Source organism: Papilio machaon, chromosome 26 (genome assembly GCF_912999745.1).
Source record: "Papilio machaon chromosome 26, ilPapMach1.1, whole genome shotgun sequence".
NCBI lineage: Eukaryota > Metazoa > Arthropoda > Insecta > Lepidoptera > Papilionidae > Papilio > Papilio machaon.
The window spans coordinates 1,840,595-1,867,116 of NC_060011.1; the positions used below are offsets into that span (position 1 = coordinate 1,840,595).

Consider the following 26,522-nt stretch of genomic DNA (forward strand, 5'->3'; position numbering starts at 1 on the left):
TACACGCCGATGTGAAAACATTCTACCGTAAGACGCAGTATATGAAACTAGAAAACAATGGAAACACACACCGCTCTTATTTGCGCAAGTGTTCAAGCGTGTCCAAAGTACCCGCCTAATAATTAGTCATTTGCTTTCGAACGTGTACACATAGTCATGTTTTTATACGCTCTTATAATTTACCAAGTTATTCTTACTTCTGGGAAGATATTAAATTTTCCCAGTAATGGAAACTTGGATATGGATAACGGGATAATGGTTACGAATACACCGAAAACAACTTTGACGCACTTCGAAGAGTGGGACGATACTTTATGGGTTTTGAAGTTGAATGATGTTGGATTGAATTTAACGATTTTACAATCAGCAAATGAAAGTGAGGAGGAATATTTTGACGATGAAATTGGACCACTGATACACAGGTTAGTCTTTTTTAAATAAAGATTTCTGTAGCCGTATAAATTTGTGTATAATTGAAACCAGAGATTCCCAAACTTTTTGCAGATGCAAAATTAAATTAAACTACTCATAAATTTGAAATTAAACTGTTTTCGGTGAACCCTGATGTTACATATCTTCAACTTGCGAATGCACAATTTTATTTCCAGCAATCGTATACCGCTGCCGAGTTTTCTGTTGGCACAGGGAGTCTTAGACCACTTTGGGAATCACCGATTTAAACTTATTATATTGTCTTGTTACTTTAATTTGACATCCATGGCAGGTGACTGTTCATTAAGTGTTCCAATTCTCATTTGCCCCATATACATATAAAAAAATTGTTCCAGACATCCTCTAGCATACCTAAGTTACAAAAGACGTCAGAATACAAAAAGAGTAAAAAAAGACGATCCAAAGAAATCATATCCAGCAGATCATGCCTTTAAAGATGAGCCTACAAACACTCAAGATACAAAATATGACGGAATTAACAACGAAGTTAAATACAGAGTTATACAAATGATCAACAAGTTTGTGTAAGTTTTGAAATATAAATAGGTTTCTAATGTCTTACTTGTGTAAAATCATATTGTCATCCCTTTTATTATCTTTTTAAAACCAGAGACAACAATATGTTTTAATGCAAGTGTTGTCTTCGATGTAACTTTTACTACGCAAATGTTATATTATTTCAGTTTATCCTTTCAAAAACAGCCTGACTCGAATCTACCCGAAACTATGGACGCATACATAACTCCATCGCTAAACGTAAGTATTTCCATGACCACAGATTGTTGTCAAGCCAGTAAATCCAGAAACAAATTGTATTAATAATATTAAACTAATTCGTAAGTAAAGCTAACAAAAGAAATAAAAGTAATGAAGCAAATTTAAAAAAAAATAACTTATATAAAAAAAAATCGTGTCACAATGTTCGTTACCATACTCCTCCAAAACGGCTTGACCGATTTTTATGAAATTTTATATGCATATTCAGTAGGTTTGAGAATCTTTCTATTTTTCATACCCCTATTAAGTTTTTTAATCTGAGCGTGGACGGAGTCGCGTGGGACAGTTAGTATAATTATAAAAATAACTGACTACTATAATTTAGAATAAGGAATATGTAAAAAATGTAGAATTAAATAATTAGGAACGGTGCAAAATAGAGTATGGAGCAAGTCTGTAGATGTCTTTTATTCCAAAAAAAACAGTAACTGTTAATTGTAGGCCTTAACATTTGGTCCACTTTTCCTTCCCACCCTTTCCTTATAAGGAATGGTTGGGAAGTGGATTTGGCAGTGAAAGGTACACATAGAAAGGGTAAATATTCTTGCCTTGTCGTTTATTGTCTATGGGCAGAGGTCGCTTCGCTATTTCAGCGAATTCAGATGGCCGCTGGCTCGTTTCCTACCTTAAAGTAAATAAAAATTGTTTGATTGTTTGTACACATGTGGCGAATGTACAGCGAACATGCATCTCGTGAGTTGTTTGCTATGTTTGTGCAAACATTAAATAAAGCCTTCTTTAATATTACTAATTGTCGCCGGTTTGATTATTATTCATAATTTAAGATTATTTTGATCAATATTGACTTAAACTGCGTCAAATTTCACGATCAATTATTCGCGTTATTTCCTTAAAAAGGAGTACCTATAAAATTTTCGCTCTACGTATTAATAACACTTACGTTTTTTCAGTTGTATTTCAAAGGGCCTTTTACAGCGTTGACAGTTAACTATCAGCGTATGGTATGGCAGTTTTTCATTCAACCACCATCACCACTACCCGAATGGTTCTACAACGAGCATTCCAATATAACCCTTGGTAAAAATGGAATGTATGTAACAATACCAGATGCAATTAAAGAAGAATTTTACGAAAAACTTCTCCATTTGTTAGAAAAATTGTTTAACTATCCAATGTAAGTACAAAAGTACTAACTCAACTGGACAAGAACTCTTACATTAAAACATTTTTGTATCATTGTTTCCGAATAAAAACTTGTACTAAATGTATTATTTTGTTTTATTGTCTCCTATGAAAATTTTTGAAGATCGCATTAATTGGAAATCCGTGATTCTGTTTAATTATCTAAGGCAAGACGTAGCTTAACAGATAATTAGAAATTTCAACCCTTAGTGAATAATTAAATTGTTTAATTAGTGAATAGTTTACATATTGCCATACAACAAATAGCATCAGTGAAATCGTAAATGTTTCAAGTAAATCTAAATACGATAACTTTTGGACTTTTAAGCTCCCTTCGTTTCAAATGTTTATTGGATACATTGTAATTGTTTTTTAAAACTGCGAAAAACGGCTAAAATTTGATATTTATTGAGTATCGTTTCGAATATTTTCTTTTGTTTCTTAATATTATTTTAATCTGTCAACTTAACTGACATTTGTCATTAGATTCATTTGACAGTTGATAGTTGTTTTCGCATTCGCAAATTTTCGCTTTCCGCCATACGACGTTATTGTAATTGCATTTGCAATCAATTGCATTGTTAAAAATTGTACAAAAAGTGTTTGCGTAACTGATGTAGGGAAATTTAAACATGGGCATTAGCTACTTCGAGAATGTTGGATATTTCTTAAGAAATTGCAATGGCAAAACTTTGCGTTACGACCAAGCATGCCTGCAAATTGTAACAAATGAACAAATATCCTTCTGGAGCCAATATGAGGAATGCGAGGATTGTATCCTGCTGAAGACAGCGGATTTTAATCAAACTGGAGATGTCGTGATAGAAACTTTTAGTCCTCTGCGTTATTTAGTCCAAAATGAACAAGGTCGCAGTTGCAATGGTATGTCAATTCTTTGTTTTTGTGTGTAAATTTTGCGATGTTATCGTTTTGTTGTAAATAATAGTAGTTCAAACAGCTAACTAAAATGCAAATCGTTATATTTTTGCTGGTTTAGATAGGGAGAATTACAATTATAAATAAAGTTGCAGTGTTTGCAGTATCATTTGCCATAGTTTTCAGGTCATGTTATGAATCATCGTAGGTTATATGTCATTGTGGTATAAACAATAATCCATTATCTATGCCACAGTTTATCAATATGTTATTAATTAAACTGCAAATTACCTGATATATTTATAGATTCAGGAAATAAAATGTATAATTTAAAGAGAAAAGATATTTTTTCGCAATGCATCAACACAAAACGTTTTCAACATAAGACAAAGATGTTAGTAAAATTTTTAAATTGCAATTTATTTCTGATGAAAACTTTTTTTTTCACAACAATTGTAAATATTATAATGTTCCCAGCTTTTACAAAATAACTTCACTCTATCTCATAATTTTCAATAAATAACTGAAAAAGCTAAATAGTATGCTATTTGATATGTATAGACTTTCATGTTACCTATTAACATAATCCATTCCATCTCTTCCTAGGCCTACCTCTACCAGTATACCCCTCCACACTCATACTTAACACTCTTTGCCACATGCAATTCTTTCCTCCCTCATTTTTTTCTCTTTATGTTATATATTTACAGTAATTTAATTCTTTGTTTACATTTCAACTCCTTATCATTGTTAGTGTAAGACAATCTTGATGTATATGACTAACAAAGGTTAAAATATCTTATCTGTATTTGATAAATTTAGGTGTTATTGAATGCTTAAGTTTTTATAATCAAACCTTACTAAGATTATAAATGCAAAAGTTTGGATGGATGGATGAATGTATGTTTGTTTAAAGGTATTTACAGAATGGATCTCTACAAAATTATAGATAAAGACCATAGTTAGGAGGAACACATAGGCCATTAAAAATATTTTTTTTTAATTTCGTGTGAATGGAGTTGTGCGCGACTACTGGTATAGTTAAGGGTAGGCTTACCATACGTCCCGGTTTGACCGGGATAGTCCCTGTTTGAGATCCCAGTCCTGGCATCCCGGTCAAACTTGAAGAGCACCGACACCCCAACCAATCGTTCCCCGCGCCGTTTTTTCCAATATAATTCCGCGTTTTCAATTCATAATAATTTTGATTGCATTTCAAATATAAAAAAAACGAATTAAGCAAAAAGCAAAATGAAAATGTGCCTCTTTCTCTTCTGCGTCCCGGTTTGGCTCTTCGTAATTATGGTAAGCCTAGTTAAGGGTAACCAAAAGACATGTAGCTATCTTACTAATATTATAAATACTTGTTTGTAAGAATCTCCTGAATGTATTCATACATCTTGATAATATTTGGTATAGATATAGAACACAGTTTGAAAGACTACATATGCTATGTGTATGGTTTCCATGGCATGTGTTTGATTCATATGTTTACTCAAAAATACAACATAGACTCAAGTAACACACGAGATACTTTGCATTCCTTTTTTAAATACAGTGTAGATGAAATCACTGACAAATATGCATCTCATATATGTCCCCGAGGGGCTCAAGCTTATTCAGGCCTAGTAAGGTATAACTTAAGGTAGACTTAAGCCCTTAATCAACATTGCACTGACACATGTTGCATGTACACTAAACCAAACAGTATATATGCCGAATGGTAATTTATAATCTCTGCCTACTGTCTAATATTTTTCTGCATATTTGTAATGTCCAGTATGTTTGTGTTAACTTCCTAGTTGATAGTTTTATATTTAAACTAAGTACTACTAAACTATATATAAACTAAATTAGAACCGTATTGTAATGAAATGTTGATATACTTTTCTTGTGAGTCTAAGTCTTGTAAGTCTAATATGATAGTCGATGTATGCTTGATTCAATGCTTGAATTAAATTGAACATGCTCATAGCTCAAACATTGGTTGTAAATGTTTGATGAAAACGGAAAAAAAAAAGAATTTCCTTTACTATTATTTTATTTAATTAACAATTATGAAATAATATAAATCAAGGGTGTAGCCAGCCGATGATCAGGGAGGGTAGCTAGTAGTAAAAATTGTTTTGAATTCCAAGGAGATTTTTTTCAACTTGTTCCAATTTGATAATAAAATACCGACAATTTATATGATGATATAAACATCTCACCTCATTTAATTTAATTTTTATTTCATTTTGTTCACAGGAACATATGCGTTTGGTGAGTTTGGGCAGTACTCGCTGAACTTAACAAATGGCTGGCCGGAGGAGTGCCAGCCACGTATGACAGCGGAGCCCGACGCCGCCTTCCTTCCGATACTCACAGCAATAGTGGTGCTACTGTCTATGGCCACACTATGGTATATTGTCAAAGGAATTGGAAAGAGGGTGGTCGCTGGAAGGTTTTATGCAAGATATTTTGCAAGGTATGTTTTTTTATTTAATTTAGTTTATTGTAGAATATTTTCTACCTTATCTAATTCGTCAAAAGAAGTCTTTAGCTTGAGACGAATTCCGTATAAACTATTTGAGTAAATAATATTTTTTTTTAACTTAAAGTTACTAAAACGTCAACAATTTGTAAAGTAAGAACGGAAAGGAAATATGTTTTTTCAGATTTTAGAGGAAATGTTCAGTAGTTTAGTACTTCTTTTTACTTAATGTAACACTTTGTTATCAGAGAGGATAATGAGCTTGGATCGGAAACACGTGTTTTAACAACAGAGGCCAGCGTCCCTCGATCTCCTACACGTTCTCGGCTGCGCTCTCTTGATATCTTCAGAGGGTTCTCCATTGCTCTTATGGTATGTATTTTGTTAAGACCAAACGTTTATCTTTTTTTTACAGATGCTAAATAAAAGACAAAGTATAACTTTCTGGAATGTTACTGGAATATTTGAGAAAAAGTGAAAAACAAATTTTAGCAATACAATGTGATTTAATCTTCAATTAAAATTTGTCCCGGTGATTAGGGAAGCATAAATGACTAACCAATGGTTTCTGAGACCAAAATCTGTATAAAAATAAATTCATACCTATCATTATCTTGAATATTGATCAAAAACTAAGACTTTTTTCTGTTTGTTTTTGCTAGATTTTCGTGAACGCTGGTGGCGGTGGTTACGGCATCTTCAAGCATTCTGTATGGAATGGTCTTACAGTTGCCGATGTAGTATTCCCATGGTTTGCGTTTGCGATGGGCGAAGCCCTAGTGCTGTCGCTGCATGCCAGACTTAGGACTTTGTTACCGAGATTGTCGGCATTTGGTCAGGTATGTAAACCTTTAAAATTGTTCTTTGAATATTCGATGGTTATTCGTTTCTTTATCGTGGTTTAAAATCCAACAGCTGTTTTATTATTTTGTAATGCATAAAATTGAAAGCATAAAAGAAAGCCTTTAAATTCTAGATCGCACTCGGATTAATAAATCACTAAGGAAGCGCTTAGTTTAACATTACTAATTACGTTTCTGTGTAGTGTAGTAAACTTTAGTATACATTTCCATAGATAAATTTATACTAACCATCAAACATCTTTAAATCCAGTCAAGGTCACATAATAAAGTTTACATTATTCCAGTCAGGCGATTAAATCCAGTGCTGGATTACATCTGGGAAAATGTTAACTTATATTAGAAAAGTTTACATATTTCCAGTTGTAATCCAGCGCTGGACAGGAATAATGTAAAATGGGTATAATTATTAATTCCCGCACTAGGTGGCGCGTCGCTCGTTATTCCTGTCATTGATTGGCATCTGCCTGAGCTCGGTGGACGTGTCTTGGAGTGATGTGAGACTGCCCGGAGTACTGCAGCGTCTCGCAGCAATGTATCTGATAGTGGGAGCTCTGGAGTGCGCTTTTATGAGGACAAGTCAGGATATGACACCAGGTAAAGACAGAACCAGGGGACCAGATGTCAAGGATTTGTGTACAATTATAATTTGTCTAGCTGTCGCCCTCGACTCCGTCCGGATGCAATAAAAAAATGGGTTCTTCCAGACTATGTCCTACATCTGTGTCAAATTTCTTCAAGGTCTGTTAGCCGTTCTGGAGATATCTTCAAACAAACATCCACCCATCTAATTTCGAATTTATAATATTAGTAAGATAGTCTTTACAAATTTAATTGTGACTTCCAGGTCGTTCCCTCTTCAGGGATATCACAGCTGGATGGCAACAATGGCTGGCAACACTACTTCTAGTTGCTATACAAGTAAGTTAACATTTATGACATCACTCTGAGCGAATCAAGAGACACATTTAACACATTCCGTGCCGCTATGCAGTTTACAATATCATCTCGTATCTTGCAGCTTCAGTCGTCGGCACTGAACGTGTTTATGTTACGCATAAACAACGCGTAGTTTACGTGTTATATACGCGTAGATGACGTATTAATTCTATGAGTTTGTCTTATGTGTGAGAACTTTAAGTTAAGCGTCTCTCGTAATGATCATTAATTAATTTTGAGTATAATAAATTTTCCTTATTTCAATAGATATGTATAACTCTAACCGTGGCTGCACCGGGTTGTCCCCGCGGTTACACCGGTCCGGGAGGACTGCACCGTACTGCATCTGGAGATTTTACTTTACAAAACTGTACTGGAGGCATCGCTGGATATATTGACAGGTAGATAAATACGATTAAAAGAATAATATTTTAAAATTTTTTCATTTGATTTGGATCAATTTTTATACATGTTTGATTCCCATTTATTCCTAATATCGTTTCAATGATTATATAAAAAACTTTGGTAGGATTTTCAAAGTATGAAAGATGGTTGTGTATTTTAAATTATTTAAAAATAAAATAAAAATGCAGTAGAACCTGGATAAGCGAGACGGGAAAGTCATTGTCTGTTTAAGATATAGAGAGAAACCTCCATAAGCGAGAAACTAGGATAAGAGAGAAACTTCCATAAGCGAGAAACCTCCATAAGAGAGAACCCTCCATGAGCGAGAAACTAAGATTAGAGAGAAACCTCGAAAAACGAGAAAAATATTCCGGTCCTTTGGACTCCCGCTTATCCAGATTTGACTGCATTTTCTTACATATTAGTTTGGTTTTGATGCTTTTTGATATAATCTTATAAATGGGAAAGTTGAGATGGATGGATGGATGTTTATTTGAATGTATCTTCGGAACTGCTCAACGGATCTTGATGTAATTTGGCACAGATGTAGGACATAGTGGGGAAGAACACATAGGCTACTTATTATGTTTTTTTTTAATTCCGCGCAGACGGAGTCGTGTGCGACAGCTAGTTATTTATAATTATAAATACAGGTTGATCCTTGGCTCATCACATCTGTACAAGGGTGGTAGATACCGCGACGTGTACCATACAAAGTTGCCCTACGACCCGGAGGGCGTGCTGGGCGTGCTGTCCGGCGTGCTGGTCGTGCAGGCGGGCGCGCACGCCACGCGCATCATGCTGGCTTACAACCATGCCAGGTTAGATTTTACATATTTAATTTGTTTTAAATTTTTTTCAGATATAAACGGCTACAGTTAGTTGGATTTCGACTATTCGTGGCTGTTTTTTTAATTAGTTTTTTTAGGTTTTTGAAGAGAGAACGCATAAGTAAGGGAAACATTCTCTTTCTGTTCATCTCCTCCTCTGTCGATTATAAGTAATTCAATTTCTTTTTTAATGGCGGTCCTTTTTGATTTCGCCAAAATCCAGTTCATAGAGCTTGGTCTGTGGTTTTGACTGAATCCAGGTGTCTTTAGGTGTGGGCTCTTGTTTATTGGGTGGGTTTCGTGATTGCACAAGGTCACATCAATTTTGATTATAATTATTTGACAAAGTAATCGACTGTTGAATTACTTACCTAAAACAAGACAAACAATATATATATAACAAAACAGATTGTTAGAAGGTTAGTAAAGACAAACAACTTATAGTCTAATGTTATTCTGGTTAACATATTCACATAAAATATTTACAAAAGGAGTATGTACGAGGCCTAACAAAGATTTGAAATTCGTCGGTCTGGGGATAGTGTCCGGTAGCGCTTCGTAAAAGGACGGTCTCCTAGGACAGTTAAAGAAAATGTGTTCTGCTGATCCCTCCTCAAGCCCACATTCACAGAGGGAGCTATCCTTGACCCTTATCTTAGCTAGGTGAACCGGGGTACAAGCATGGCCTAGCCTTAACCTGCATATTGTGGACGTGACCCTCTTGTTGGCTTTTCTATATTTAAAAAACCAAGGCCGAGCGAGCAGTGAGTCTTGAACATCCGCGTAATGTTTGCCTTTATTGCGTTTCGAAAGGTTCCACGCTTCATTCCAGCATGATATAAGATCATCCTTAGCTAGAGACGTTAGATCTTGTGCATAGGTTGCATAATGAGTATCACTACCGGTTTTCGTGGCATCTTTAGCACACTGATCAGCACCCTCATTACCCACTATACCGCTGTGTCCCGGGATCCAAGCTAGGGTGACTTTTATGCCAGATACGTGACACCGAAAAAGAATTTCTTTGATATTCAGAACAAAAGGGAATTTTGACTTGGACCTGAATTGGTTTGCAAGGATAGCCTGTAGGCAGCTTCTAGAGTCAGTGAATATCACCGTGTTGTGAAGCTTATGTGATTCTATAAACATCAAGGCTTCAAGAATAGCTAGCGCCTCTCCTGTAAAAATCGAGGCTTGAGGGGGGCACTTAAAGTTTAAAATGATGTTGTACTCCGGTATCCAGATAGCGAAGCCTACACAGCCATCAGTTCTTATTTTTGATGCGTCAGTGAACATAGTATGCCAACCATTCCACTTATCATTAACGACAGAGTTAAATTTGGCGTTTGCATCGGGGTCGTCTTTGTTTATTCCGATATTTAGAACGATGTCCGGGCGGTATGGAATTGCATTATAGGATGTAAGAAATAAAGGATTTAACCTACATTGATAGACGGGACAGGGGAGGCTGATAAATCTAACAAAACTAGTGAAGAGGACTGGGTGGGACTTATGTCTCCAGTAACTGCTGGAAGAGATGTGTTCTGAAAGAGTATGTAACTTTGAAATAAGGGGGTGGTTGGAAAGCTGAAAAATTTTGTAAATGAATCTGTCCGATAAGTACTGTCTCCTCAAGTGCAACGGAGGTTCTGCACATTCGACCTGAAGGGCGTTGATGGGAGAGGACTTCATTGCTCCGATTATGATACGCAGACACTTTGATTGGGCCCTGTCTAAGGAGGTTAAGGCAGACTTATTGCAGGGTTCTAGAATGTGGGTGCCATAATCAAAATGGCTGCGCACCAAAGCGTTATATAATAGCTTTTGTGTGTACGGATGTGATCCCCACCATACGCCTGACAGGGAACGAAGGATATGGATATTCTTTTCGCACTTTTTGATGATGTGATTAATGTGTTGGACACCGGTCATACGCGAGTCAAAAACGACCCCGAGAAATTTTACTGAGTTTCGCACTGGGAAAATTTTGCCATCAAATGAAATAATGACGTCGGGAATAGATCGCATGCGAGAGAATGTCACTACACTGCTCTTCTCAACTGAAAGGGATAGACCATGATTACCTAACCAGTCATGGAGATAGTTAATAGCGGAGTTGAGGCGAGCAGAGGCATCCCCTAAGTCCTTGGCTGAGACGTATAGAGCCAAATCATCCGCGTATTGTAGTACGTTGCAAAATGAATTTACGGAAAGTTCTAGGTCGTAGGTATACAAATTGTATAGTAGTGGGCTTAAAACTGATCCCTGAGGGAGGCCCTTCCATAGAAGTCTAGGAGGAAGTAAAGAGTTTTGGGAAGAAATTAAAATGGCTCTAGCGGAGAATAAATTAAATATGAAGTTAACCATCTTCTCTGGGATACTCAGCTGGATCATTTTTTGTCTGAGTATAGGAAGAAGGACATTATCATATGCGGATGCAATGTCAAGAAATACCCCGACCAAGGACTCTCCTTTAGAGTAAGCAATGCGTATATCCGTTGCAAGGCAACCTACGCTATCCATGGTGCTTAATCCCTTCCTAAAGCCAAATTGACTTTTAGGAAGGATGCCTCTACTCTCCACAAACCACTCCAATCTATTTTTAACAAGGTGTTCTAAAATTTTACTCATGGTACATGATAGGGCGATGGGACGGTAGCTACTTGACTCGTTACTAGGTTTCGCTGGCTTGAGGATAGGGACGATTATTTGTGTTTTCCATTCATCTGGGGGGATTCCTAAAGAATAAATATTATTTAATATGTTTAAAAAAATTAATTTGGACGTAGGGCTACATTTAACAATGAATGAATAAGGTATTCCGTCAACTCCCGGGGACGAGTCCTTAAGAGACTCCAAAACTGTAGTGAGTTCGTCCAGTGAAAAAGGGGCCTCAAGAATATCATGAGTAGATGAGAGCGGAGGGGGGAGGGAAGAGAACTCAGCTAAGGTGGGGACGTAAGGGGGAGCAAGTCGACATGAGAATGAATCGATCCAAACCGATGGGTCGTTGGAAGAAGAATTGTGATCTACTGATACAGATCCGCGAAATCTCCTGACATTCTTCCAGACTAATGAAGGGCGGGAACTGGGGGAAAGAGACTCACAAAACATGTTCCAGCCCAGTCTCTTTCGTTCGGATAGTGTTCTGACTGTCCTTGCAGCTACTTCTTTATATCTAATGTAATTAGCTGGAGACATGTGTAACGCGTATTCCTTCTCGGCATCTTTACGTTGTTTACATAAATTAGAACAGTCAGAGTCCCACCAAGGAAGTGATGGGATTTTACCCCTAGAAGCATTTTTAGTAGGAATTGTTGTCTCTGCTGCTGTAAGTAAAGCATTCCTAAAGATAGTGTAAGCATAATGGGTGTTCTCAAGGGAGACTGGAGAAAGATTAGCCAAAAGAGCGTCAACAGACTGAGAGAACTGAATCCAGTCAGCCTTAGATAAATTAAATTTAAGTCGAGGGTTACAAGGGGGGGATATATAATTAGAAGAGTCAGGAAAGGACATAACGATGGGGAAATGGTCACTGCCATGCGAATTGCACAACGTAAACCATGTGAGGCGTGTGGAGATGGCTGGAGTGCATAGAGAAAGATCTACAGCGGATTTTGGGTTCTGGCCAGGGAGTACTCTGCGAGTGGGGGAGCCGTCATTGAGGATGCAGAGATTATAGTCATCAACTAGGTCAAGAAAGGCGGAGGATATGGAATCGTTATGATAACAACCCCATGAAGTGTGGTGAATGTTAAAGTCACCCAATACAACAACAGGTGGGGGGAGGGCACCAATGATTGAGAATAGATTTGTTAGAATGGACATGTTAGGATCCGGTATATAAACGGATAGAAATGATATATCTAAAGTTCTAACAGCCACTACATTGAAACGGTCACTGTCATGTGGAGGTAGGGTCAACTGAGAATATGGGATGGATTTCGAAACTAAAATGCAGCTACCGCATTTTCCGTTGTTTTTATCATCACGAAGGCAGGCAAAACCAGGGACTCTGAAGCGTGAGCCCGGGAGTAGGCGTGACTCTTGGACAGCAAAAATCAAGGGGTTATGTTTATTTATGAGGAAGATCAGTTCAGCTTTTTTTAATTTAATGCTGCGACAGTTCCATTGTAGAATTGTTGGGGACATTGTTGAAAATGGAGATCAGCTGAGTCAATTTTTGGTAGACATTGTTCGGTAGAGCCACATCATTCATTTTCGAAATGATGTTGATGAGGGTGGATAAAAGAAGTTCTAATAGATTTTCTTGTTGAGGGGGGTTGGGGGATAACAAAGCGCATCCATCGGGGGTGGTAGAAGGTGGTGTATTTACAATATGACGGTGGGCTTCTCTGTCGTAGGGGTCTCTGGGTTTAGGGTAGAAGAATGAGGACGTCGGGCTATAGTAATAGTCTTCTTATAAGAGGAGGGTTGAGAAATGGAATGTAGTGGCTGAGAGGGGTCGGAGTGAGCTGTTTGAGGATACGTAGACATAAATGGTGGAGTCATTCGAGCAGTATCGGCAAATGATCTACTCACCTGCGGGAACCTAGCTGATGCTTCTAAATATGAGATGCTTTCCTGTGACATAATTAATTTGATTGATTTTTGTCGACTGTGCTCTGGGCAGGATGTGTCAGTGGCAGAGTGGGGGCCGGAGCAGAACAGGCATAGTGGGGATGACTTCGAGCAGGTAATTCCTTCGTGGGGTTGGGAGCAAATAAAGCAGCGAGGGGCGGATCGACACTGCGTTGAAATATGGCCGAATCGGCAGCACTTGTTGCACTGGATAGTAGGGAGGACATATACTTCAACAGGGAGGGAAGTAAAAAAGCAGAAAATACGCTTTGGAAGCTTTTGACCAGAGAAGGTTAAGACTACAGATTGGGTAGGTATCCAGGTAGGAATATTGTTTTCTATCTTCTTCCTGTTCAGGCGGCGTGCTTTAATGACTGCGCCGCAGCCAGCAGGAACTTCTACCGATTGGACCAGCTCCTCTAAAGTCCATTCTACTGGTACATCACGCACAATTCCCATTCGTGTAACATTATAAGATGGGATGTTAGCTTCAAATTTAGCCGACTGAAGTGCAGGGTGTTCTAGAAAAGTGTTAGCCGCAGCAGCAGATTTAAATTCCACTGAAACCCTGTTGCGGCCAATGCGTTTCACACCATCCTGAATTATATTTTTTATGCTGTTCCTAAATAGAAAGTGTCCGAATTTGATGGGTTTCAAGGTGGTGCCGGCAGACACATCTGTTACCGTTTTACTAACGTGGACTAGAAAAGGGGCAATGTCACCTTCGGAGTAACGGGTCTTACGTTCTACAAAATCGGGATGTGTGTACGTAGACTGAATCGACGGCGAAGTTTGTGAAGGGTTTGTAATAGTTTTTTTAGGGGGAATGTTTTCCTCAGTCTGTGGTGGTCGTTTTCTGGGATTGGGCGAATCAATATCCATCTGAGAGGAATTATTTTGCGAGTGGGGCGCACATGATCCTATATAACCTCCCCCGGGATCGTGCGGGTCATCCATGATTCTTACCTATTAACAATAGAACAAACACAATATATTTACACTCACGGTAGATATATACCAACACCAACACGAATTAGTAGCGCAAGTCAACAGCAAATAGGCGAATATTATCAAAAAAAACACTGGGAAACTTCGAAGACACTTGTGTTCACACTCGACGTCACCCGAAAAAACCGATTATAAGTAGGCATCTGTAATTGCGTATGTCTATGGGTAGCGGTCGCTTCGCTACTTTAGCGAATTCAGGTGACTTTTTGCTTGATGACCATTTTAATTAAAAATAAAACTATCTTATATTTAAACAGTGAGTAGCAAACCGCATTTTTCTCATTATCTGAATTTTCTTTGTTTTGATGGAGTAATTAACACGTTGAATGCCGCGACGGACACCATATGTCTGTCAATCAATGGGCCTCACAGGCCACGGTCAAAATATGAAATTTTGGAAAATATGTTTTTTTTTTTAATTAAATAATTAACTTCCAGAGCTCGTATAATGCGCTGGGTGTTCTGGTCGATTGTCTTCGGAGTGTCAGGTGGGGCATTGTGCATGTTCACAAAGGACGGGGGACCCATACCAGTCAACAAGCCGCTGTGGTCGGTGTCATATTGTTTGGTGACATCATCTATGGCATACTTCATACAAGCAGCGCTATACTTCCTCGTGGATTTGAAGAATAAATGGGGAGGAAGACCGTTGTATTATGCTGGTGAGTTTTCTTTATATTTCAACACTTTTCTTATAAGAAAATACGAAGGGGAAGTTGATTTGGCCGAGGACGGGACGCATAGGAGGGAGAAATATCTTCTTTTTGTGTGTCCACTTCTCCTTTAATTGAAGGTAGGCATCTGTAATTGCAGATTTCTATGGGCAACGGTCACTTCGCTATTTTGGCGAATGTTCGTTTGCGACCTTGTATATTCAAAATAGAAAAAATATGTTTGCATATGTATTATTCCAGACAATGTTCTACATCTATACCAAATTTCATTAAGAGCCGTTCTGGAGATACCTTCTACCAAACATTCATCCATCCATACATTTACTTTCCCATTTATGTTATATATGCAATATTTTCTTTTATTTTCAGGTCAAAACGCATTATTCCTTTACATCGGTAGTGAGTTACTAAAACGTAATTTCCCTCTGCATTGGCACATTGCTGCGCCCACACATTCACAATTGCTAGCAACGCACGCCGCCGCCATGTTGATGTGGCTGGCGGTCGGAGTCGCATTGTATAAGAAACGCATCTTTATCACATTGTAATAAGGTTGAAATTACAATATCTTCTATATTTTCATACTTATATGAGAATATGAACCTTAATACGTTGTCTTAGTTGTTTTTGCTCTGTATTTACCGTAAGAAAGTGAGTTATTTAGCCTTTTATAACAGTAGTATGGGAATATAAATCTTAATGTAAAGTGATAAAGACGTTATTGGTGTAACACGTTTTCGATCTTTTATTGTGGTAACAAAGGAATATGTACTTTAAAGCATTGTATTATAGTTGTTATTTGTCTTTTAACTGAACTATTTAATTCACGGCAATTTTTATAGAAATATGGAATTTGTACCTTATCCTTTTGTGTTAAAGTCGTTTTTGATCTTTTGTATGGCTTAAAGTGACTAAAGTCTATATTTTAATTACAAGTTGAACATCTTTATCTGATTGTAATAAGGTAAGAATTCTGTTATAGAAGTTATATGGGATTATATACCTTACCAACTTGTAATAAGGTTGGTTATTGTAATGGATTGAAAATATATTTTTCTATTTTTTTTTTAGATATTTGCTAGAAATTTCCTTTGCATAATGATTGTGCTAGAAAATTTGATTTGTATTTTAGTTGATCTTTATATTTTAATATTTTTTTAATTAGATTACTAAACTTATTTATGCAGGGGTAGTCAACAATTCGGAAACTTTAAAAAATTATAATAAAATTTCATGGCTAGCTTTAAAATATTAAAAAAAAATGTTTTTTTTTTCGTTTTACGCATAGATATATTACTAATATATGGAGTGCTTTATACAAGTTTGACGTCAAAGCGGGAATTGATTTTAGAAATATCATTTTGTATATGAACACAATGAGAAAATTTAATAAAATGCCTCCGGAGATAATTTTTAACATTATTTTATGCGCCGTATTAAGTTTTGTATCTATGGCTGTACGTCTAAATTTTGATCGCCAAATTTTTTTCAAAAAAAAAAGTTGTTTTCAGAACACATGAATTAGTAGATATAATATATTTTAATAAAAGACGTTATAGTAATTTATCTAAAATTTTTTTGGTATTTTATAATGATTATGTAAAATGTAACCAGTAATGATGTATTCAATTTGTATAATTCGAATGTATTATAAATTATTAAGCTGAAAAAAAATATATAACCACTTAATATGTAATAAATAGGTTACTATTATATTCAATATTATTTTACTTTGAAACCAGATTATATAATACCTATATGAATAAAAAAATTAAGTTTTATTATTGTTTTATTTATGAATTTCCAATTATTAAAAAAAATGGCGTTATATGTAATGTAATTGCGACTATTTTAAGGTTAAGACATTGGAATAATCCGTTCAGTTATTTGGTATGTTGAATGATAAAGTTAGAATTTATGGTACAGTATTTGTATGCCATTCTAATTATTTAGGGTTCTCTGTTATAATTAATATTGATAACACAGTAATATCACTGTTTAAAAAAGGGTTAAAACAAACCTTTTTTTATAATGGACGCTGTAAAAATAAAACACTATATAGATTATAGAATATTTAATAACTTTTTTTTTTGCACGATTTGAAAAATGTTTATTACACCTGCTTTTGTAAGACATACTTTATAAGTGTATAAAAAAGAAAATGTATTAAAAATCGATTCAGTTATTTTAAACAAATTGTTTAAACTATGATTACTAGAATTTCTTTTATTTTCGTATTTTTATTTTTAACAAAATTTTGGCGTAACTGTGCTAATGGTAGGCGTTTGTTGAAAACATTTAAATTTTAAAATTAAATTGTACTTAGTGGCACACTCGAGCCGTTAATTAGCCATTAATGAGTGTTTTAGTAACACTTAAATGATTCCTAATTATCAAAAGTTATCAAAACCAAGTGTCAGATAGCTGTAGTGAGGGGACGTAAGCGTTGATATAGTAGGTCTAGTGTTGCGCCGATACACCGGCAGAGTGTTGATTTTCTCTTTAACATTGGTAAAGCGTTTTTAATAAAGTATTTTTATTATTAGCGGCTCATTTTAATACGAGAATAATAAATGGTACTCCAGTGTCGATAACGGAGGTGCCATTCATGGCACTATACAGACCAAAAGGAGAAGCAGAATTACCTTATCACTGTGGAGCTGTCATAGTACATGAAAAGTTTCTTATATCTGCCGCACATTGTTATATGTAAGTAAAATAATATATAAAACGTACATAATACATTTTTTTACTTTACTCGTCAGAATATATAACAGTGGTAGACGCCAGCAACAATATCAGTTGCACGAATTGGCCTCGCTCAGTGAAATACCACGACCTCACAGAAGACAGGCGTCAAGTGGAAGTAATTCCAAGTACAGTCTGATGAGTGTGGTGACTAATTTTAGTCCTCTTCCCCTTCACAATCCTTTCTTATTGAGGAAGGGGAAGTGGATTTGGCGGAAGAGGGGACGCATAGGAAGGGGAAATATCCTCTTTCTGTGTGTCAACTTCTTCGTTGATTAAAGGTAGGCAACGCATCTGCATTTGCGGATGTCCATGGGCAACGGTCGCCTCGCTATTTCGGCGAATTCAGATGACCGTTTTCTCGTTTGCCACATTTTCATATAAAAAAAATATAGAAAAACTTGATTCCCAAAAAAAAGGTTTTATACCCATGCTTTTGAAAACATTTTAATGGACATTCTAGCAACCCATATAATGTTAGTTCTTCTAGGAATAAAGATCTGATCCATTTAAAATTTTGGAACCTTTCCTAGAATCATAAATTATTACAGTAGATGTCAAATATTTTGGCTGCGCAGAATATAATGTTAGGTACACAAGGTCAACTTTGAAAAGAAGTCCTTTTTGTTTGCCTATATTATTGTTAAATCTATTATTTTTGAAGACAATGAGAAGGATAGCAATATGTTAAAACACTGGACTCATCAATAACAATGAAATTTCATCTTCCAGAACATCGATCGCACAATACAGAGTAACCGTTGGTACTGATGACGCTTTAGAAGGTGGTGTAGATTACGACATAGATGAAACTATTATACATCCAAAATACAATAAAGATAATAACGATTGTGATGTATTAGTTATAAAAATCAAAGATAAACTGACATTCAATGATCGAGTCCAGAAAATAGAAATGGCTTCACAAGATTTGGAAATAGTCGATGGAACGATGTTGGATACGATGGGCTTCGGTTGGACTAATCCGGTAACAAAAAAAAACTTGAGAGGTGTCAAGGGACACCCGGATGGAACGAAGTTCCTTTCAATTAATTAGTGAAGGAACCAATGTTTATTCTATGCATTAAAAACTTAAGTCTTCACAAGAAGTACATTTTATTTCTATGAATTTTCGTTATATATTGTCACGTCGTTGCCATGGTGATATAGCAAAAAGTGTCATGACAACTTTTCGTAAGAATTTTTTCCGTCTAGCCCCCTTTCACAACGCGCGATAAGGAACTTCGTTCCAACAAGATATTTTTAATACCTTATACAAGCACATAATAATTATAACTAAAATGTTATTTCGTAATTCAAAAATATTGAAAGAAAATTATCATAAATGGAGTCGAAACGACACTTGTTTTTTTTTCTTATAAGGATGAAGTATGAAGCCTATAAGTTTTCGTAACCGATTTTTAAATTTCGTTTAGTGTATAACGTTTCAGTTATTTTCTTTTATTCATGAACATGAGTAATATTTCTCCTTCGCGTTCTTACCTCTAAAATGCAACTAGTAGTTAGTCTTTCTATATGGTCAATGTTTTCAGGCGGACGAAAATTCATTTTCCAGTCAACTTTTAAGAGTTACAATACCTTATGTTAATCAAAATGATTGTAAGAAAATCTTTCCGAAACTGACATCAACAATGATGTGCGCAGGTGGAACTAACAAAGATAGCTGTAAGGTATGCTTTGGTGGCATTAAAATATTAAAAAAAGACCGTTTAATAGAGAGTACTACCGAATTCAGCGTCGTTTAATGATCTCTTAAGCCCTAAGTGCCCTTCATTTTAAGTGTCCCTTAGTAACTAATTAACAACTATGTGTGCGGCAGTATGTCTCGCGTTATTTAAACCCATATATTTCCAGGGTGACAGTGGTGGACCGCTCACGTATGAGAATCAAGTTGTTGGACTTGTATCGTATGGACGGAAGACTTGCGGACAAATCGGAATACCAGCTGTTTATACAAAGTTATCAGCTGTCCGAGATTTTATAGACAAAATTATAACAACATAAAATATTTTATTAGGCACAAGGTTAAATAAAAAAATAAGCATAATTCCCGAGTTTCATTGTATTTGTATTTAAAGTAATAAATTTTTTAATGATTTAATATAATAAAAAAATTAAATTATAGTAAAAAACGTTTTTTCTAATTTTTTAGCATTAAATTTGAACGTCATTTTTAATGCAACTCAAAAGCATTATCAAAACGCCAATAACCTTCGCGTGTCATTGAAATGTCAACAAGACGTTCATTATCAAAGTTATTGATACGACAGTGTTCAAGCTTTCGTGTTCAAAACTGTTGTGTAATTTATTCAAATAAAATGGAGCCGAAAATTAATTTAAAACAAGATCCGGCATATAAGAAACTCCAGGAGTATTACAATGCTAACGCCGAAAAAATTAACATTTTACAACTTTTCCAACAGGACGCCGACAGATTTAAAAAGTTCAGGTACTTTGGACTTAACTTTATATTCATTGATATTGAATAATTCTGCATTAGCCATATTTTTTTATAACCGGTTAATATATATATATCAATTCTTATTTAAGCTAACTAGTTATTCTTATCTTTAATTTTAAGAGTTATGACATAAAATTTTTTAAAAGGTCGTCGGTACAAAGCAATGTCACAGGTTGAACGTACTACCGAAAAATTACTTTCAGAAATGGAATTATAATAAATATTAGATCAAATATAATAAAAAGATATGTTTTCTACATATTTATCAGTTGAAAACAATATTAAAACCACTAACAAGTATATAAATTATTTATAAAAATTATTGTAAACATTAAATAATTTACATAACAATTTTCTTTTTTTTAACTATATCTGTTATATTTAAGATGGATAACTATGATGTTATTTATATACTAACTAGAATTACATATGTGAAACATATGTAGTGAAAAATATAGTATATAGTCATTTTAACTGTATAAAATTGTTTTCCTTATGATGCAACACTCTTATCTGTTGTAACATTTTCTTAGTATGTTCTAAATATTTCAGCCTACGTCTACCAACACCTAATGATGGTGAAATTTTATTAGATTACTCTAAGAACCGTTTGGATGCTACAGCTTTTGAACTACTCCTTAACTTGGCTAAAAGTCGAGGAGTTGAACAAGCCAGAGATGCTATGTTCTCAGGTAAGATGAAGGGACCACCAACACACATTTCCAACTGCATATTCATTGATATCTCTTGTTCTCTTCGAATTAATAATACAAAGCAACTTTTTTCTGAATTGACAAAGACGATGGCGATAGCTTTGTTATGCGTTACATTTTTTATAATTTGTAATCTTACTAAATGTTAGTGCTAAATTATTTTTAAATAACAATTTTGTATATTTTAAATTAAATATTAATGAAAAATCTTCAACAGACTTTTCCAGGTCTCATCGTGTAGTATATTCGTTTTATTCTAGAAAAGTGTTTCAAAACACACACAATGTAACACAATTAAGTAATTATCCAGGTCTTTACTAACATTAATTTCTAGGTGAGAAGATAAATTTCACAGAAAACCGTGCAGTGTTGCATATTGCTCTACGTAATAGACAGAACAGGCCTATCCTAGTTAATGGAGCAGATGTCACGCCTGATGTCAATGCTGTCCTCGCTCATATGAAGGAATTCTCACAGCAAGTTATCAGCGGACAGTGGAAAGGGTCAGTACTACTAAAAGTAAATAATTTGTGGTAGTCCTAACAAAGATTTTGTGGTATTTTATTGATTTCAATTTTAATTATCGCTTTATACACAATATTGCATTACAGAAAAAAAAACAGATCTCTCAAATAATATAAATGTGAATGTTAGTATGGATGGATGATTGTTGGAAAGTATCTCCAGAACGGCTGCATGGATCGTGCTGAAATTTGGCATAGATGTAGAAAATAGTCTGGAAGAACACATAGGCTACTAATCGAGTTTTTATTTTTTAATCCCTTGCAAACGAAGTCAAGGGCGACAGCAAGTCAAATTATTTCTGTTTGATTGGCTTGATCGTCATAAATATGTAAAATTTCAGATACACGGGCAAGCAGATCACTGACGTGATCAACATCGGTATCGGCGGCTCAGACCTCGGTCCTCTCATGGTCACCGAGGCCCTCAAACCCTATGCCAATCATCTTAAGGTACTATTTGTTTTTGACTTTTTGCCGAACAAGACAGACCTTTGTAAAACTACAACAAACTCTGTAGTATCAATGTAATGTAATAGAGAGGAAGAGATCGGGAGATTAGAGAAATCTCGCTTCAAGTAAATTCAACTTTACTTACTTTGAAATAAGGTACACTTCGTATCGAACATCGACGGCACGCATCTAGCTGAAGTACTAAAGCGCCTCAACCCTGAGACAGCGCTGTTCATCATCGCCTCCAAGACGTTCACCACTCAGGAGACCATCACCAATGCCACATCGGCCAAGAACTGGTTCCTGCAGGCTGCTAAAGATGTAAGTTATTAAATTATAAATGTATTATGCGAAAGGATTGATAAATTACTGAAATGACAAGACAGATCCTATACATGAGTGTGGTAAGGATACGAGATGATGGTGACCGTTTTATGGTAAATGTCAGTTTTTTATGTCACTAGTAATTTAACTTAACAAATTTTGAATTATAAAGTTATCGGGGGCCTTATTTTAGTCCTTTATCCCTTTCCACCTTTATGTTATTAGAAACGGATAGGAAGGGGAAGTGGATTCGATGGAGGGGAATATTCTCTTTCTGTGCGTCTCCTCGATCCGCCGTTGATCTGAGATTGGAATATTTATGGGCAGCGATCGCTTCGCCATTTCGGCGTATTCAGGTGGCCGCTTGCTCGTTTGTAAAAAAAATATTATTTGTGTGTTATGATACAAACATTTTATTATTCAGCCGTCAGCGGTGGCCAAGCATTTCGTGGCGCTGTCCACTAACGGCGAGAAGGTGACCGCCTTCGGTATCGACTCCAAAAATATGTTTGGTTTCTGGGACTGGGTCGGTGGAAGGTATTGGCATTATTTATAATATAATAGGTTTTATTTAAACAAAACACTTTAAGAAGGATCTTTAGAATGTTTTCAATTTCCTCTGATCTCCTAAAAAATATTATATCAAAGGAATTAGGGTGGAAAAAGAATTTGCAATAAGGACATTTTTTTTAAGCTGTAACAAGTTTGTTAATCACTGTCCTGTCTGTTTTTAATTTAAAAGCATTTATTTTTAGCAAGTAATGTAATTTATAAAAAAAAATTATACAGATATTCTCTATGGTCTGCAATCGGTCTTTCTATCTCACTGTACATCGGCTACGATAACTTCGAGAAGCTTCTAGAAGGAGCCAACTACATGGACCAGCATTTCACCACCGCGCCTTTGGAGAAGAACGTAAGTTACAATCAAAACCGCATATAATATCGAAAGGGCCGAAAACTGTCGTAATACCCGACATGGTGTTTAGCCGGGATCTACAGTTTTGGTCGCCATAACTTATCAATAATAAAACGTAATAAAATAAAATTAACTACACATTTAAATTAATTAAAAGATAGTTGTTAATAAACTTTTTCTTGCGAGATAAAATTAAAATTTTTACCAGAATTGGTCCTTCGAGTCGGATACAAATCAGCGATATGTGGATTACCTATAATATAATTTCTGTCTGAAATAAAGGAGGGAACTTTGTTTCACAATTTATTGCAGTATATAAGTAAATTTATTAATATTGTGTGTATGACGTTTTTGCGCAGGCGCCGGTGATTCTCGCGCTATTGGGAGTGTGGTACCACAACCTGCACGGTGCGGAGACACACGCGCTACTACCATACGACCAGTACTTGCACAGGTTAATGTCATTTTACATATTTTACTTAATATTATAAATGCGAATGTATAGACAAATAGTTACATGTTTTTTATTACGCATATCTAGAACGGCTTAACGGATCTCGATGAAATTTGACACAGATAAATGTTTTACCCATAATAAATCTTTAAGATTAGAAGTTATAGAGACGGATAGATTACCTGAAAGGTGATTTCATAAAATAACGGAAAGATAGATTAATCTTGAGGAAGAAAGCCAGATACAATCACGAAGGCCTACCTAAATGCCGCTTAGACCCTTTTGCTTTACCAAAAAACAGTGTACACCTGTAAATGTGTATTTGTTTTTAATGCATGTTGAACTAGACTAAGACGTAGCTTTTAACATAAAAATCATTAATTTGTTACTTTGGCCCTTATACATAGGACCATTAGAATGTGACAAGGGCAAGGGGGATGACAGATGACTTCTTACAGATTCGCGGCGTACTTCCAGCAGGGTGACATGGAGAGCAACGGTAAGTATGTGACGAGGAGCGGCGCACGCGCTGACTACAGCACCGGGCCGATAGTGTGGGGGGAACCTGGTACCAACGGACAACACGCCTTCTACCAGCTCATACATCAGGGCACCAGGTAAAGACATATTTTTAACAGTGGTAGAGTCCAGAAGATACTGTGGTAACGTTTAGTAGGGAAAAGAGCAGGCTGATGACGAGTCCGCAGCAGATAATTGCTGCAACAATGGACTTTTCACTAGAAACCACGACCACAGAAGACAGGTGTATGTGGAAGCAAATTCTCGTGTTGTCTTTCTTTTTAAAAGGATGGGAAGAGGAGAAGTATAGGAAGAAGGAATAACTTTTTTGTATGTCCCATACTCTGTCATATAAAGTAGCCATCTTGAACCTAACTTGTTTCAAATATCTATGTTTCATTTCTCTATTTTGCCATTCATTTTGAAATTTACATATAACTTGATTGTTATTATCCAGGTTGATCCCGTGCGACTTCATTGCGCCTGCGCAGACTCACAACCCCATTTCTGGTGGTGTTCATCATAAGATCCTGCTCGCTAATTTCCTCGCGCAGACGGAGGCTCTCATGAAGGGCAAGACTGAGGCTGAGGTCAGTTTATAATCTAACAACATAACTCACGACCTTTATCCAAAGAGGTAGGCAGAGATCATGGATTTCCTTTACTAATTGAGATGTTATAATTTAAAAGAGTACATTTTATTTTTAATAAAGTCTAGAAATAATACAACTTTGTTTAATGTACTTTGAAAGCACACTTTTCTGTATTTGAGGTTATTATAGTCGATTTTTTTAATGATTTGTACTGTTTCAGGCTAAAGCTGAATTGGAGAAGTCTGGAATGTCTCCGGAATCTATCGCCAAGATTTTGCCGCACAAAGTTTTCCTCGGCAACCGGCCCACTAACTCCATCGTGGTAAAGAAACTCACTCCATTCACACTTGGAGCTCTAATTGGTAAGTTATCCAATATCTGTCCATTTGTCTTAATTTTTTTTTTCAACATTAATAAATTTACAAACATGGCCACAATACTTTACATGTTTTATTTCTCAGCAATGTACGAGCACAAGATCTTCACTCAGGGCGTTATCTGGGACATCAACTCATTTGACCAGTGGGGCGTTGAGTTGGGCAAGCAACTGGCCAAGGCCATAGAGCCTGAGTTACAGGACAACAAGCCAGTCACCACACATGACCCCTCTACTAACGGTCTCATCAACTTCTTGAAGGAAAACTTCGCTTAATCTATGATGTCCCATCTGTTTGTGGTTGAGTTTTTAATCTATGGTCACAATTATTTTTGAAAGAATGCTTAATCTTTGACATTTTTTATCCCGTTGTTGCTTATTTAATCTATGGTCACAATTATTTTTGAAAGAATGCTTAATCTTTGACATTTTTTATCCCGTTATTGCTTTTTAATCTATGGTCACAATTGTCAATTTATTTTGACAACTACTTAATTACAAAAAAAATGTACCTTTTGCATCCCTCAGATACTTAGTGTAGAATTCTACGTAATTTAAAATAAAGGGAACACTTAACCCTCACTGAACACTTAGGTACTTAACAAGTGGGGCAGTTAATCTTTGACAATTTTATTATTTCTTCTTTTGATAATGCATTATTTTAAGTCATACAACAAAATAATTAAAAATTGCGTTACTACATTTTTTTTTGTTATGATTAAAATTTGTTATTTATACATTTTAGAAATTGTACGTAAATTATGTCAGAAGAAAAAAGTTTGAACAGACTTTTGGATTTAAAATATATAAAAACATATATGTTTATAGATCTGTACTAAATAGTATGCGAGTAGGATGCTAGTTGAAATTGTTAGCTTTTCAGAGTTTTTGAACAAATTTAATTTACGTTAATAAAGAATATTTACATAGATATGACAGATTTGTTTTATTTATAAAAAAAATACTTAACTATTGTCATTAATGGACCTACAAAGTTATCTGACAAAACTCAAATTAAGACAGCTCAGTAGCGCCCCTCTGTCAATATCAAAAATGTGTCACAAGATTGTCGTAGTATATAGGGTATGTTCCGATATGCACTGCGACCACTGTACAGTGTGACGTCAATTCAGTATACTGTGAAACCGTTCCTTTATAGCCAGTTATACTGGTTACGATTTAAACGGAACGCAACCCCGTATACTGTCAGCCGTATTTTTTGACAGTCTAATAAGGTTAATTTTTGCAATTCTTCCATTGTTTTATTTATTAATCCAAACTAATTACAGAACTTTAAAATTTTCTGATTAAACTGTAGCTTTGTTTATAAGACGTTAGGCACTCGAGTGGTTTTGACTGATCACGTGATCAAGGTACTGCGGAGTACCTTACCTCGAAAAC

The 26,522-nt window shown here is 35.7% G+C and overlaps 3 protein-coding genes across 3 annotated transcripts; all 3 read left to right on the forward strand.

Moving 5' to 3' along the window:
• Window positions 1–28: 28 nt before the first annotated feature.
• LOC106718737 lies at window positions 29–2,398 on the forward strand. Its single transcript, XM_014512901.2, has 4 exons — window positions 29–422; window positions 789–977; window positions 1,137–1,209; window positions 2,142–2,398. The coding sequence occupies exons 1-4, from the start codon at window positions 157–159 to the stop codon at window positions 2,367–2,369; spliced, it is 756 nt and encodes a 251-aa protein (XP_014368387.2). The 5' UTR covers window positions 29–156; the 3' UTR covers window positions 2,370–2,398.
• Window positions 2,399–2,873: 475 nt separating this feature from the next.
• On the forward strand, window positions 2,874–15,833 carry LOC106718677 (heparan-alpha-glucosaminide N-acetyltransferase). The gene is made up of 10 exons (XM_045684444.1): window positions 2,874–3,255; window positions 5,497–5,716; window positions 5,971–6,094; window positions 6,385–6,561; window positions 7,008–7,179; window positions 7,430–7,503; window positions 7,789–7,922; window positions 8,580–8,747; window positions 14,784–15,007; window positions 15,389–15,833. Exons 1-10 carry the CDS (start codon window positions 3,006–3,008, stop codon window positions 15,565–15,567), a joined length of 1,722 nt encoding a protein of 573 aa, XP_045540400.1. The 5' UTR covers window positions 2,874–3,005; the 3' UTR covers window positions 15,568–15,833.
• Window positions 15,834–20,007: 4,174 nt separating this feature from the next.
• On the forward strand, window positions 20,008–25,553 carry LOC106718748 (glucose-6-phosphate isomerase). Its single transcript, XM_014512914.2, has 12 exons — window positions 20,008–20,237; window positions 20,802–20,941; window positions 21,297–21,465; window positions 21,828–21,936; window positions 22,093–22,257; window positions 22,685–22,797; window positions 23,050–23,176; window positions 23,539–23,633; window positions 24,092–24,250; window positions 24,610–24,742; window positions 24,966–25,107; window positions 25,207–25,553. The coding sequence occupies exons 1-12, from the start codon at window positions 20,017–20,019 to the stop codon at window positions 25,395–25,397; spliced, it is 1,764 nt and encodes a 587-aa protein (XP_014368400.2). The 5' UTR covers window positions 20,008–20,016; the 3' UTR covers window positions 25,398–25,553.
• Window positions 25,554–26,522: the final 969 nt, after the last annotated feature.